General features: G+C 30.8%; 1 protein-coding gene across 1 annotated transcript; it reads left to right on the forward strand.

Moving 5' to 3' along the window:
- The first annotated feature begins 7,350 nt into the window (after nucleotides 1–7,350).
- Nucleotides 7,351–11,780, forward strand: LOC101243833 (katanin p60 ATPase-containing subunit A1-like). Its single transcript, XM_026027773.2, has 8 exons — nucleotides 7,351–7,647; nucleotides 8,012–8,215; nucleotides 8,419–8,478; nucleotides 8,694–8,753; nucleotides 8,926–8,985; nucleotides 9,201–9,260; nucleotides 9,956–10,200; nucleotides 10,288–11,780. The coding sequence occupies exons 3-8, from the start codon at nucleotides 8,476–8,478 to the stop codon at nucleotides 10,439–10,441; spliced, it is 582 nt and encodes a 193-aa protein (XP_025883558.1). The 5' UTR covers nucleotides 7,351–7,647; nucleotides 8,012–8,215; nucleotides 8,419–8,475; the 3' UTR covers nucleotides 10,442–11,780.
- The last annotated feature ends 1,855 nt before the right edge of the window (nucleotides 11,781–13,635 follow it).

Genomic DNA, 13,635 nt, shown 5'->3' on the forward strand with positions numbered 1-13,635 from the left:
TTTATATAGTCTAACAATTACTTATTTTCTCATTTTACATAGTACTTCAATGTTTCTCGTAATCTTTGATCAGAAACATCCATTTGATTCTATTAGTGGAACACATGATAAATAGTTATATATCAATTTCTGGACATGGTTAAGACAATGTCTTCTTGCTAGACACCAAAACAAGAGAGTGTGCAGTTAATTTGTATAATATATATAATTTCACAATTATGTATAAAACATATCAGTTGTACATAATCTTTTAACTTCAACGATAGAAAAACTCTGATAATCGATACAAAAAGACACAGTGTACCTTAAAAGATCACTGAATTTTGGTGTATTCATTATTTTGGATAAAAACTGATTCTATAAACTAGTTTATCTTGGACAAGTGTTGAATGATTCAATATAAATTTTGCTTCATTTATTTTTATAATATAAATTCATTGCATTTGTATATTATTTTTGTTTTTGGTTTACTTTAATTCCTACAACACAAAAATGTGATATTGTACTATTTGAGGACGAAGGGAAAGTACAATCCTAGCAGCATATACACCTTCAGCATTGTTGACTATTATTATAACACACTGATTCATTACATTTGGGATGTACATTTTGAAACTATTACTCTTGCATCTAAGGCCATCTATGAAGAGACTATACTAGAATATATTAATGGATATAGGATGCATGTTGTTGTGTCATGGTTTACTGTTGATAATATATTCATTCTGATTAATATGAAGGAGAGATTACATTTGGTATTGATTGTTGTGTATTTTAATGAACGTAGTATAATTGTATATGATTCACTCAGAGGATCCATCCGTGATTCATACGTACTCACTGAGATAAAAAAAATATGCACAACTGATACCCATATAGCTTTCAATGACTGGATTTTATCAAAAGAAAGGATTGAATTTACTTTCACATCCGAAAAACAGATTGCACACAAATTATGATTCTTTTGACATCGTATATGTGGATGATATTCCTCAACGACCTCCTGACAACTTGTAAGTTATTATACACTTGTCCTTTTTTGATGACTTTTTTTTCATAGTTCAGTTGTTGAAAATAATCTTGTATTATTATGTATTTGTATATAGGGATTGTAGTCTATACATTTCGGCATATGCAGAGTTCTTTAGTGATGGCAATGGAATTTCAACTGGTCCATTTTATCCTGACTTTTGTATAGTAGATATGCAGCGCTATTGTTAAATTATGGCATGCGAAAAGATCAAGCTGAGGCGATTAATGACAGTGAGGCACCGGACTAGCCAATCAAATCAAAAGTTGATGCAGATAGTATTGAACATATTACAATCACTTAGTTTTATTGTATCCTTTATGTTTGTTTTGGAATTTTGTATTAGCAGTGCTACTTTTTTAATATTCCAGTTTGATGGGAACAACATTTTGTTGGCTCTGTTATTTTGTTTAATGAACTCTGTTTTGCGATTTTATTTGTTGATGTTTCAGATATTATACAATTATTTTTGTGAATATATTATACAAATGAATAGTTTGACATGTTATGCAATATTTTTAAATAATTAATCAACTTAATTGAGAAATCATTATTCAAATGCATTTATTACTATAGTAATAACAAAAATTCGTATCTTTTGTGTTTTAGTTTGTTTGTTAGTTTTTTATTTCATATGCAACTATACAGTCCAATTAAAGTGTTTACCGGACTCAGTAATTACGCAAATGTCACCTTTTTCATTTTCGAATTTGTCAAAAAAAATTATACAACGTAATTCCAAAAATACCAAATATTATTTGCAGGTTGTATGCCAAAATACAAATGCAGATATCAAGTTTATATTTATACGAACATTAATTTATACAGATACTAATTCCACATAAAATATAGATATCAATATTATACATATTGAAGTAGCAGTTCTACTTAAACTACTTTATACAATTTTACAAACTAAAATCACCTTATAGCAACTAGTTTATACAATAATATACACAGTTTAATTCTTCCAACTATTTTATACAATTAATCACTGAAATAGCTCAATTAAACAAATGTAGAGATAAATCTACATTTATAAGAATACTAATTTATACTTAGTTCAACTTCCACAAAATTCACTGATAACAACTATAAAAAATAGTTATACATAGTGGGTAATTGGTGAATTCATTTGTAAATTGTAATACACAAGGGTACATGTTAAATAATATAATAACATGAAATATCATTTTAAAAGTAAACTGAAATATCATCTGTGATCATGTAACAATATAACTAAAATAATATTCAAATGAAAAAAGTAAGGCAATATTAAATGTATAAATTCATCATACACATTTCAAACTAATCTTTTCTAAGCTTCCCGAGGCTGATTTCTACAAGAACGCATATTGTAACCTACAATGCCACATGTACTGCATGTATTTGTCCCTTATTTTCAAACACCTCTCTTGCTGATTTTTCGCGAGACTTTTTTCTTGGTCTTCAAGGAGACCTTTTGAATTCTGGAGGCAGAACTAAATCAATCATTATGTATCCAGGGACCACCCACTCTGTTTTATCTAGCGATGGGTATATTGGAAATCATAAGTCTTCAACACTATTGTCGGTGTGTATAAATTCGACCAAAATTCATCTAGTCCTAAACTCTTGAACTTCAGAACAGCCTAAGCATGTCCACATGGCATTTCTTCATAGTGAAAGCTTCCACAAGTGCACTTTTTCTTCTGGAGACAAACTAAAAAAATTTTACCTTTATCATTGACATTGTGAACATATTCTGTTGAAGAAAAAATATGAAATATACAAAAATAAATCAAAATAGATTAGTACGTACAAATTTAGACAAATATAAAAAAAATTATACCATCATTCGTGTACTTATTGCTTCATTAATTTTGAGTGTCTCCTGAAATTTTTCAATCAAGGGAGTAAATGCTAATGATACCTCATTTTTGTTATCATAATTTCATATGTTAAAATTAGCCTAACTTCCTCTAGAAAATCATAAATTGACAATTCTCTTGCTGAAATTAATGCCGCATTTATATTTTCTGCGATATTCGATGTCATTGACGAACAACGGTGAACTGGTTCATCCATTCTAAATCATTTATCATATCCATCCAACTTCAAATATTCCTTTACTCATATTTGCTTTCTCTACTATTTTCATTAGTCTATCAAAATCTGACTGATTACATGACTTAGCATTTTAAAGAATACTGGACTTAACTTTTCATGGAATTTTCTGTACTTTGTCTGAACATTCTTTAAAAGGTGTCACATACAAGCATAGTGTTGCACATTATTATACACTTGTGTAACAACCTTTATGATGCTTTCTTTTCTATGAGACACAATACACATATTGTTCCTTTCCCCATATTATTCTCTTAGTTGTTCAAAAAATTATTTCCAAGAGGCTTCATTCTCTGAATCTAAGACACCATATGCTAGTGGGAAGATATTATCTACACATACATATTTATAAGTTACAGAGTTGCAGATTATAAGTATATATACAAAGAGTTATGTATAACAGTCATTCAAAATTCATATATTTATATATAATATAAAATGCATATTTATATTCCTGCACCGTCAGTCATAGTAGCTGCTACAAAAGTTTCATTATAAGGTCCTCAAAGATGACACCCATCAACTACAACTACAGGTCGGCAATGGTCAAATTCTTTGATGAAACGATCCAATGCATAAACAGGTACAATAACCAATCTTCATCTGTTTTCTACAAGTGTATATGGGATCATGGATATGTAATACCCAATATATACAAATACGAAGGTAATTTGTTGTATGATCCTCCTAGCGTCCCCCTCAAGGAAATCAAACCCCTTTCTTTAGCTCTCCAAGCCAACATGTAAGATATATCAACACCAAGATCCAACTTCATAACTTTTTTATGTCAGAAGGTGCGTATTTCCTTTTATGATCTACAAATTTAGGCTTAACATTTCCACCACCTAAGTTGCTTGTTACTTGTCCTTGTGAATAAACCCTAGCTTTCAGTGAACATATATGTTCAGTTGAACGCTCTTATTCTAAACATTCCTGATTTATTGATATATGAGGCCTTCATTAACCAGTAGCATTCATTGTAGAAACACACAAGTGTATAAATATACGTAAAATTATTAAGATATACATATAAGTCAAAATTATACACCTAATAACAGTTGAACAAATTTATACAAATGATGTTACCTGATTGAATTTGATTTTTTGTCTTAAACTGGGATTGTACCGCAATTGCATATTGCTCCATCACACACTTCAATGTAGCTTTATTATTGTACACGTGATCTACCTTTACATACTTATATGATGGATCAGTAATCACCATACTGCAATTCTCCATTTGAAAGGTACCGAAGGGATGTACTATCTCTTCAACTGTCAGTTTTTGTTTTTCAAATTTCTCAAAACCAGTTATACAAAGTGATCCCAAAATATCATACGTTGCGTTAGTTAAGCTTTCACAAAGTTCATTGTTCTGATAATACCTCTTAGAGATAGTTATACAAAGGGGGTATTTGTTAAATTCATTTATAGACTTTTTTAGCATAACATATATCTGCACCCCCATCTTATTGCGTATCACCATCCTAGTACTGCTCTAATCAATCTTATATTTGTACACAGTCACATCCACAGAGAGTTGAATTGCAATTATATTATATAACTTTTTAAAAGAGGCATTTTCTCTAAAAACATCTCCCTCAATAACATAGTAAGCATAACATCATCATCCCATTTATCAAAATGCATTACCAAGATAGCTATGGAAGACAATCCTGTATACAATCAAATAACAGTATAAATCAGTTGTTATTAATACATTTATACATGCACTAATCATACAATTTTATAAATCAAACTCACTATATAAAAATTAATTTATACAATAATTAACACAATTCAATTCTTCCAACTTTTTATACAATTAATCACCGAAATAACAAAGTTATACATCTACAAATATAACAATCTACATTTATATGAACACTAACTTATACAATCACTAAATACACATAAACTACAAATATCAATGAATTGCTATTTGAATATCAATGAATTATACATATTCATATAGCAATTCAACTGAAACTAATTTATACAATTTTACAAATCTAAATCACTCTATACAAACTAAATTATATAAAAATTAACTTTTTTTATAATTAATCACTGAAACAACTTAGTTATACATCTACAGATATAACAGTCTAACGTTTATACGCACACTAACTTATACAGTCACTAGTTACACATAAATTACATATATCAATGAATTATACATATACAACTCGCAATTCAACAATAACTAATTTATACAATTTACAAATCTAAATCACTCTATACAAATTAAATTATACAAAAAATTACTTTATACAATTAATCACTGAAACTGCTCAGTTATACATCTACAGATATACCAGTCTACGTTTATATGAACGCTAACTTATACAGTAACTAACTACACATAAGCTACAAATATCAATGAATTATAAATATATAAATCGCAATTCAACTAAACTAATTTATACAATTTTACAAATCTAAATCACTATATACAAACTAAATTATACAAAAATTAACTTTACACAATTAATCACTAAAACAACATTTTTACATCGACAGATATAACAATCAACGTTTATACAAATACTAATTTATACAATCACTAACTACACATAAACTACAAATATCAATGAATTATACATATACAAATCGCAATTCAACTAAAACTAATTTATACAATTTTATACATCTAAATCACTCTGTACAAACTAAATTATACAAAAGTTAACTTTATACAATTAATCAGTGAAATGGCTCGGTTATACATCTACACATATAAAAGTCAACATTTATACGATACTAACTTACACTAACTACACATAAACTACAAATATCAATGAATCATACATATTCAAATCACAATTCAACTAAATCTAGTTTATACAGTTTTACAAATCCAAATCACTCTATACAAACTAACTCCACTGGAAATGATTGAAACATGCATTCAATCAAAGTTTTGATTATCGATGAAGATTTGAATTTTGATTAAACAGTTTAAACAATTGAAATAGTTTCTTCGACCTAAATATCAATTGATTGATCCAAATCTCTAGAGCACAAAGCAGAAAAGAGATGAAACTATATACCTAAACTGAATCAATTCATTGGATTGTGTACCTGTTGTATAATCAGTGATGAAATCGATACCGATTCAACGATCTCAGAAGAAAATTGAGTTGCTGGCGGTGATTTGGGATCGGAGGTACTCGATTATGTTGTAGAAGGAAGGTACTCAATTCTGCTGCGTGAATTAAGGTATTTATGCCCTCCGAGATTACCGCCATTTACTTTTAAAAAATTGTGTATAAGTTATTACAGCTGTAGCAACTAGCTACTATTTGTATTTATCAAACTTTAGCTAAATTGAATAATAATTTTAAATATGGTGGCTATTTTGTGAAAATTTCCCTTTAAATATAGCACACCTTATTTTTTCCAACATGATTTGTTTAAATCAGTGTATTATAATTCATCAGAATATAAGCCTACGAATATAATTGTTAGGAAGTTCAAAGAATTATATTTATCCTTGTTATAATAAGGTAAGAAAAAAAAATTCTATTGTAAAAGGGTAGACTTAAAGTCCAGCAGAATAACTATTTTGTTGCAGTTGAATTGCTGTTTAATAAGTAAGAATATCCCGCTAAAACACAGATAATGTGCTTAGGGGTATTTACAATTCAAATTAAAAAAATTAAATAAATTGATTTTATTTGGTTATATATTAATAAAAATAAATAATATTTAATTTGATTTTAGTTTGTCAATTTGTTTTGAAGAAATAACATACAGAAATTCTACAATTTTTTTTTAAAAAAATAATATACCTATACTATATTTTTTTATGAACAATTTTATCATATAGTACATGTTTTTACTTGAATTTATTTAAAAAATGAAGTAGCAAAAAGTGCCGATGAATACCCATAAATAAACTATTTGACAAATTTTTACACTTTCCATATTAATTCTTTTTTATCCCCAAAAAAAAGAAGGAAAAGAAAAGTAAATGCCTTTTTCTGGTCAAAATCTAATTCCACTATATATACCTCTTAGTCCAATTCGAAAACATCATCTCTGATTTTTGAATGATGAAAAAATAGAAGCTCGAAAACTATCAGGTATTTTATATATATATATATATATATAATAACAACTAAGACTCTTAAATTATTTCAAGTCTGGTCTTTAGTTTTTGACTGATTATTATTATTAATAAAAATTTGTTGAAGCAGATGGTGGGTGTGGATGCTGCAAAGAGTAAAGAGGAGAAGATGAAGATAATTTTCGACAAGTTTGATGTCAACAAAGATTCACATTTAGGGATAACAGAGTTGTTAGGATAGATCATGGCAGTTGAACCCACATTAAGTAACGATTTGCAAAGGCTTCCATTTCTCCTTCAAATATACTTGGGTAACCCCTCTTTCCTAGCTGGTTCAAAAGGACTATCCTATAGTGGTTTCACTCATATTTATGAAGAAGGTCATCTTAACTTTGATCATGACTTCAATACCATTAATATTCAGCCCCCAATTCACCAGGTATGTACCTTAGCTTGCATATGTTTCACAATGTGTCCTACTTTATATATTCGCTTTTTAATATGGAGTTTTTCATTGTTACATGTAAATTTTGTAAACTATCCTTTGTAGTGTATATGAGATTAGTATGAAAAAGAATTTATTAGTAATGTTGAGATAATTAAGTTATGCGTGGATTATTTCTAATCCATAATTTGGTATATTAGGGACAATTCTATCTTTAATGCCTTAATTCAGTAAAAATACTATGGCATGGCTAATATGTATTATTTTCTCTGACCAAAAACACTCCTCAATGTATTCTAACATATTGTAGTGTGTAATTAATCTATCAAATTATCAATGGAAGCATATATTGTTACAGGGATATGCCATTCGAGGTATTTTACAACAACAACAACAACAACAACGTAGCTTGATGCTTCAATCACAACTACAACAACAACAACAAGAACAACACTGTAGTTTGATGCTTCAATCATAATTAGTACAACAACAAGCACAACAATGTGCAAGTCTAACGACAAATACTTTTTCAAGCAACCTCAGAAACACAACGCAACAAGTGGTAAAAATATCTCTTCTGCCTTTCATATTATCTGAGAACATTTGATAATGTTGCTCATCTGCACTCTAATTGCGTACTGTATTTTAACAAAGTCCAACTTAAATAATTTTTATCTTTTACATAATTTTTTATATCATACCTTTCCAACTTTTTCTTGTGTTAGATTACAATTCTTTTCTTTCTTTTTTTTTAATCTTGTACAGGGTGGAGGGATCAGCTCTGCTGGGTCGGTATCTAATATTGGGATCAGAACACAACAAATGGTACAAATGCTTCAACACCCCTTAATATTATTCGGCAGCATCTAAGAATGTTGCTTTTTAGGCTATCATCTAGACTCAAATCACAAAGTATTTTACCAAACTACAATCTTAGTAATCTTTAATCTTTGTTGGAATTGTTATACATTTTGTCTTCCCTTTTCCAACTTTTTCTTGCAATAGGTTACAAAGTTTATTTGTTTATAAAATTCTTGTAGGGAGGAGTGATCAGCTCTGCTGTGCAAGTGAATAGTTATGGAAACACAATGCAACAAGTGGTACAAATGCCTCATCTACCTGTGATAGTATCTAGACTCAAATCACAAATTATTTTACCAAGCTCCAATTTTTAAACAATCTCTAATCTTTGCTAAAATTGTTTTCCTTTTTCCAACTTTACTTTTCTTGTTTTATGTTTCAAAGTTTATTTGTTTTTTAAAAAAATTGTAGGGAGGATTGTTTATCTCTACTGCACAGCCGAATAGTAATGGAAACTCAGCGCAACAAGTGGTACAAATACCTCATCTACCTTTAATTCTCGTCGAGAACGTCTAGTAGTGTTGCTTTTTAGGCCATCATTTAGACTCAAATCATAAATTATTTTATCAAATTCCAATCTCAAATAATCTTTAATCTTATCTAGAATTGTCATTTTATTTTGTTTTCCATTTTTCAACTTTTCATGTTTAAGTTACAGAGTTTATTTTTTTGAAAAAAACTTGTAGCGAGGAAATCTCAACTCTGCTGCTGAGGTGAACAAAAACGTAAACTCAGCTGAACAAGAGGTACAAATACTTTTTCTATCTTAAACTATGCGAGAATATTTAAAATTGTTGTCTTTTAGGCCATCACATAGACTCAAATCACAAAGTATTTTTCCCAACTCCAATCTTAAAAATCTCCGTTTACATAAAAGCAGTGGATTTTTGTTGTTATGTTGATAAAATCAAGTAACTATACTTTAAAGTATTGCAATTTTTAGAGCAGTTGATGAGCCAAAAGTGCAGAAAAGCTCCTTCACCCTACTTAATACTAAGCTGAGACTTTAATTTCTTTGTACATAATGTTCTTACCATCCTTCTTTATAACTACCAGAATTCTGTAAAAGACGTCAAGTCAAAAGTAAAGTACGATGGATCTCATCCTTAATTGGTTGCTAGGCTTGAAAAGGAAATTGGACACAAATCTAGGGGTAAAATGGGATGACGTTGCTGGACTAAGTGAGGCAAAGAGGATTCTACAGGAAACAGTGGTACTCCCACTGTTTATGCCTGAGTATTTCCAGGGACTGCAGATAGTTGATTCTGAATATTAGCATACTAATGAATGATGGGTGGGTGCATATATATATATATTTGGTAGGACAGAAGTAACATTTTAAGGAAAAATACTTCTCATCATTTTATGGTGTCCAAAAAGTGAATAATTTCCCGTATGTATTAGTCACATAACATACTATAATATTGAATGTTACTTGCAGGGAATCAGGAGACCTTGGAGAGGAGTTCTTTTGTTTGGTCCTCCTGGCAAAGGGAAAACACTCTTGGCCAAAGCTGTTGCTACAGAGTGTGGGATGACATTTATGAATATTTCCTGTAGTTCATTGTGTGGAAATTGGTATGGAGAGAGTGAACGATTGACTTGGTGCTTATTTAAGCTTGCCCGTGCTCATGCTCCAACTATGATTTTCATTGATGATATTGATTCTCTTTGCAGTGTCAGAGGGTAAAACAATAATCTTGGTTCTTTCTAAATTTATTTCATATAAGCTGAGTATTTTTCTCAGTACTAAGCTTTGAAGTTGTTTCTCAGGTCTGCTACAGAGCATGAAACATCCCGAAGGTTAATGGCTGAACTTTTAGTTCAGATCGATGGATTAAATAACTCTAATAGTACATCAGGTAAAATGGTGACACTTTTGGCAGCAACAAATTTCCCTGGGAATCTTGACGAGGAACTAAGGTAAATAAGTGACACTTTTGATGATTCACTAATTTTGCTTCTGTTACTTTTCATTTGCGTTCTGTTTAATCGGCGATTCGCTGTGCTACTGTAAGAGCCGGCTAGAAAAGTGGATTTACATCCCACTTCCTGATTTTGAGACCCGTAAGGAGCTTATACAGATAAACTTAAAATCAATCGAGGTAAGCTTTCCTTGTTTCAGCTGTCTTTTTCTTGTATGTTCTTTTGTTATATTATCATCATAACCTCACAAGAATTGTTCAATAATCAAAACTCAATTACAGAAACTTTTTCTGACTTTTACAAAGAAAATTTTCATTTACATAGTAATAAACTATCATGTTAAGTGAGCTATACTATGTTAGGTAGGACATAATCAATGTGAAATGTCACTTGCATAACTTGTATTCTCTAGTTCCCTTTGGGGAAGTCATTCCCTTTTCTTAAAGGAATTTCTTTTCTTAAAAAATAGTTCAATTGTTTTTTTTATGACAAGGGAAACCCACAGGCTCTATCCTTTGGGTGCGAATAGGGTAAAACGCCCGCTCCTATGCAATACCTTGAAAACCACATAGAAGAGGTAACCCGCACTAGGCAAGCGTGGTGCGACGAGCTCGACCCAGAAGGCAAACCCCTTGCTTTCACTTGTAAGGGGTTTCGAACTTGAGACCTCTAACATGGAAGTTCCAAGCTCAAACCAGCCTACTAAATATGGGAAAATTGATAGAGTGGGTTCAAAATGAGCGTGATCTCATTATACATTTTTCATTTCAATATCTTTTCGCATTGCGTATGATGTTTGAGCCGAGAGAAATGTCTTCATGTAGAACTGGCCCTAGATTAGTATTATAGAATGGAAAATTTTGTTGACTGAAAAATTCAATGGTAGTTGGCTCCTGAGGTGGATATTGAGCAAGTGGCACAAAAAACAAAAGGCTACAGTGGAGATGATCTAACAAACATCTGCAGAGACGCTTCCTTGAATGGCATGAGGCAGAAGATAGCTGGGAAAACCATAGACGAGATCAAGAACATATTGAAATCAGAAATGCTGAAATTCCAGTTACAATGGAAGACTTCCTAGAAGCTGTAGATAAAATAAAGCCATAGTTTCTTCAGGGGACATTCAACGACATGAGAAATGGTACTCATAGTTTGGATCATCATATTAAATGAAAGTTCAAAAGTGCTGCTTTTTTTGTAAGAAATCAAACTGATCGTTGTGGACAAGCATCACTGTTATAGCGTCAGATATTTTAGGAACTATTTTCAATAGATGATCCAATGTTGATGATACTACTACTGATATATGGGCTCTTCCATGGAAAATTTCAATCGATATATAGCTCAAATCTTCTAAATGGTTTCAAATTTTAGATATGATATTCACCTTTTCATATTTTGATATTTTTGATATATTATTCACTCGAATGGATTCACTGAATTTATTCAATTAAGGAAACTTACTTGTGGAAATTTTCTGGCTTTCTTTTCTGTCAATACATTTATTACATTCTGAGCTTTTTTTCCAGCAATTTTTGTTCTCTTATACAAGAATAAGAAAGAAGGGAATTGAAGAAGAAGATGGAAATGAGGAGTGCTCAATGATGAATATGAATAAAAATAAGGGAAAAGGGACGAATATATCCTCGAACTATCGTAAATTAGTATGCAGATACCTTCTGTCATACTTTAGGACATTAGTGCCCTTGCCGGCCAAAAATTAGAGCATATATACCCTTCACTCTAAGAAAGACTAAATGGGGACACATGACACAATCTTATCCGTTGATAAATGTCGGATTGGTGAAGATTACGGCACATGTATGTCTGCTACTATAAAGGGTATATATGCTCTAGTGTTTGGAAAGCAGGGGTATCAATGTCCCAAAGTATGACGGAGGTTATTTGCATACCATTGATGATAGTTCAGGGGTATATTTGTCTTTTTTCCCTAAAAAGAATAAGTGATAATTGAGTTGTTTCAGATAAAAAAAAATTGGTAGCCAATGTAAATTACCATTAACAAACAAAAACCAAATACACCTAAAGAGCACTTAATCCCCTAGTCACCCTCTAAGGAAGGTATTAAGAGAGTCAAGCCTCATAGAGAACTCTAATTACACAAATCTCTACAACAACCAACTATACTTATTCGCCTTTCTAGACTTTTTAACTGTCTCAAGTCTATCTACAGAGTCCTTAATTTGTGTCACAAACGTATCTCTATTTATAATGATGCCTTCAAACAATTTCCAATTTCTTGTTCCTCAGACCTAGTATATCATTGCTCCGCACAATGCAACAAAAAGTTCCTTGTGGAACTGTTGCCAATTCTTTCTTCTGATTCTATTTAGAATATGTTTGCAGTTCCTATCACAGACCAATGTTGCATTTCATTTTGGACTCTCACTATCCATTCACAAGTAGAGAACATGTGAATATGTGTCTCCTCTACTGATTTCCCACACAAACTACAGGTGTCATCTTCCACCGAAATAGTTAATCTCTTGAGTGTCTTTTTGGTTAATACTCTATCTTGCATAGCTAGTCATAATATGATCTATGCTTAGGTTGAAAATATCTAGTCCAAATTAAGTCAGACACTCTAAGTCTAGAATGTTGCCTCAATAGTATATTATAACTTTGTATGAGTGAGTATTTTCCCTCGGAAGTGAGCAAGTAAGCACTAAATCAATACCAAATTTGCGTTTCTGTTTTCAAGGCATTAACCCTTTTCCAGTACCAACTTGAGTCCAATGGTGGAGTATGTATCCATATGTGGATAAAATATTTTAATTGAATGAATATTTTTGTAATTTTATTGGGGTAAGATGTTTTAGATGAAATGGGCATTTTGCTATTTTCTCTTTCCTTTTATTTGGTAATAAATACACATTAAAATAACTCAGATTTCATTAAGGATGACAATTAGTAGGGATTGCGAGTAAATCCAAAGAAACTTATTTCCTTCTAATAAAAAAACTATATGCATATTTTATGTTTTGGGAAGTCATGATGTAGATTATACAAGTAATCTTGGAAATGAATTTATGCATCTAATAAATTAATAATTTCTTCTACTCATGCAACTATCAACCTTTCTGATTAAATTGTTTGGAAATGTATAAGTACCCCGAGACTATGATTGAAATTTCGGAGACACGCTTTAACTAAACTAAGGTTCTATTACCCCTA

The sequence above is a fragment of the Solanum lycopersicum genome, chromosome 10 (assembly GCF_036512215.1).
Source record: "Solanum lycopersicum chromosome 10, SLM_r2.1".
Classification (NCBI taxonomy): Eukaryota; Viridiplantae; Streptophyta; class Magnoliopsida; order Solanales; family Solanaceae; genus Solanum; species Solanum lycopersicum.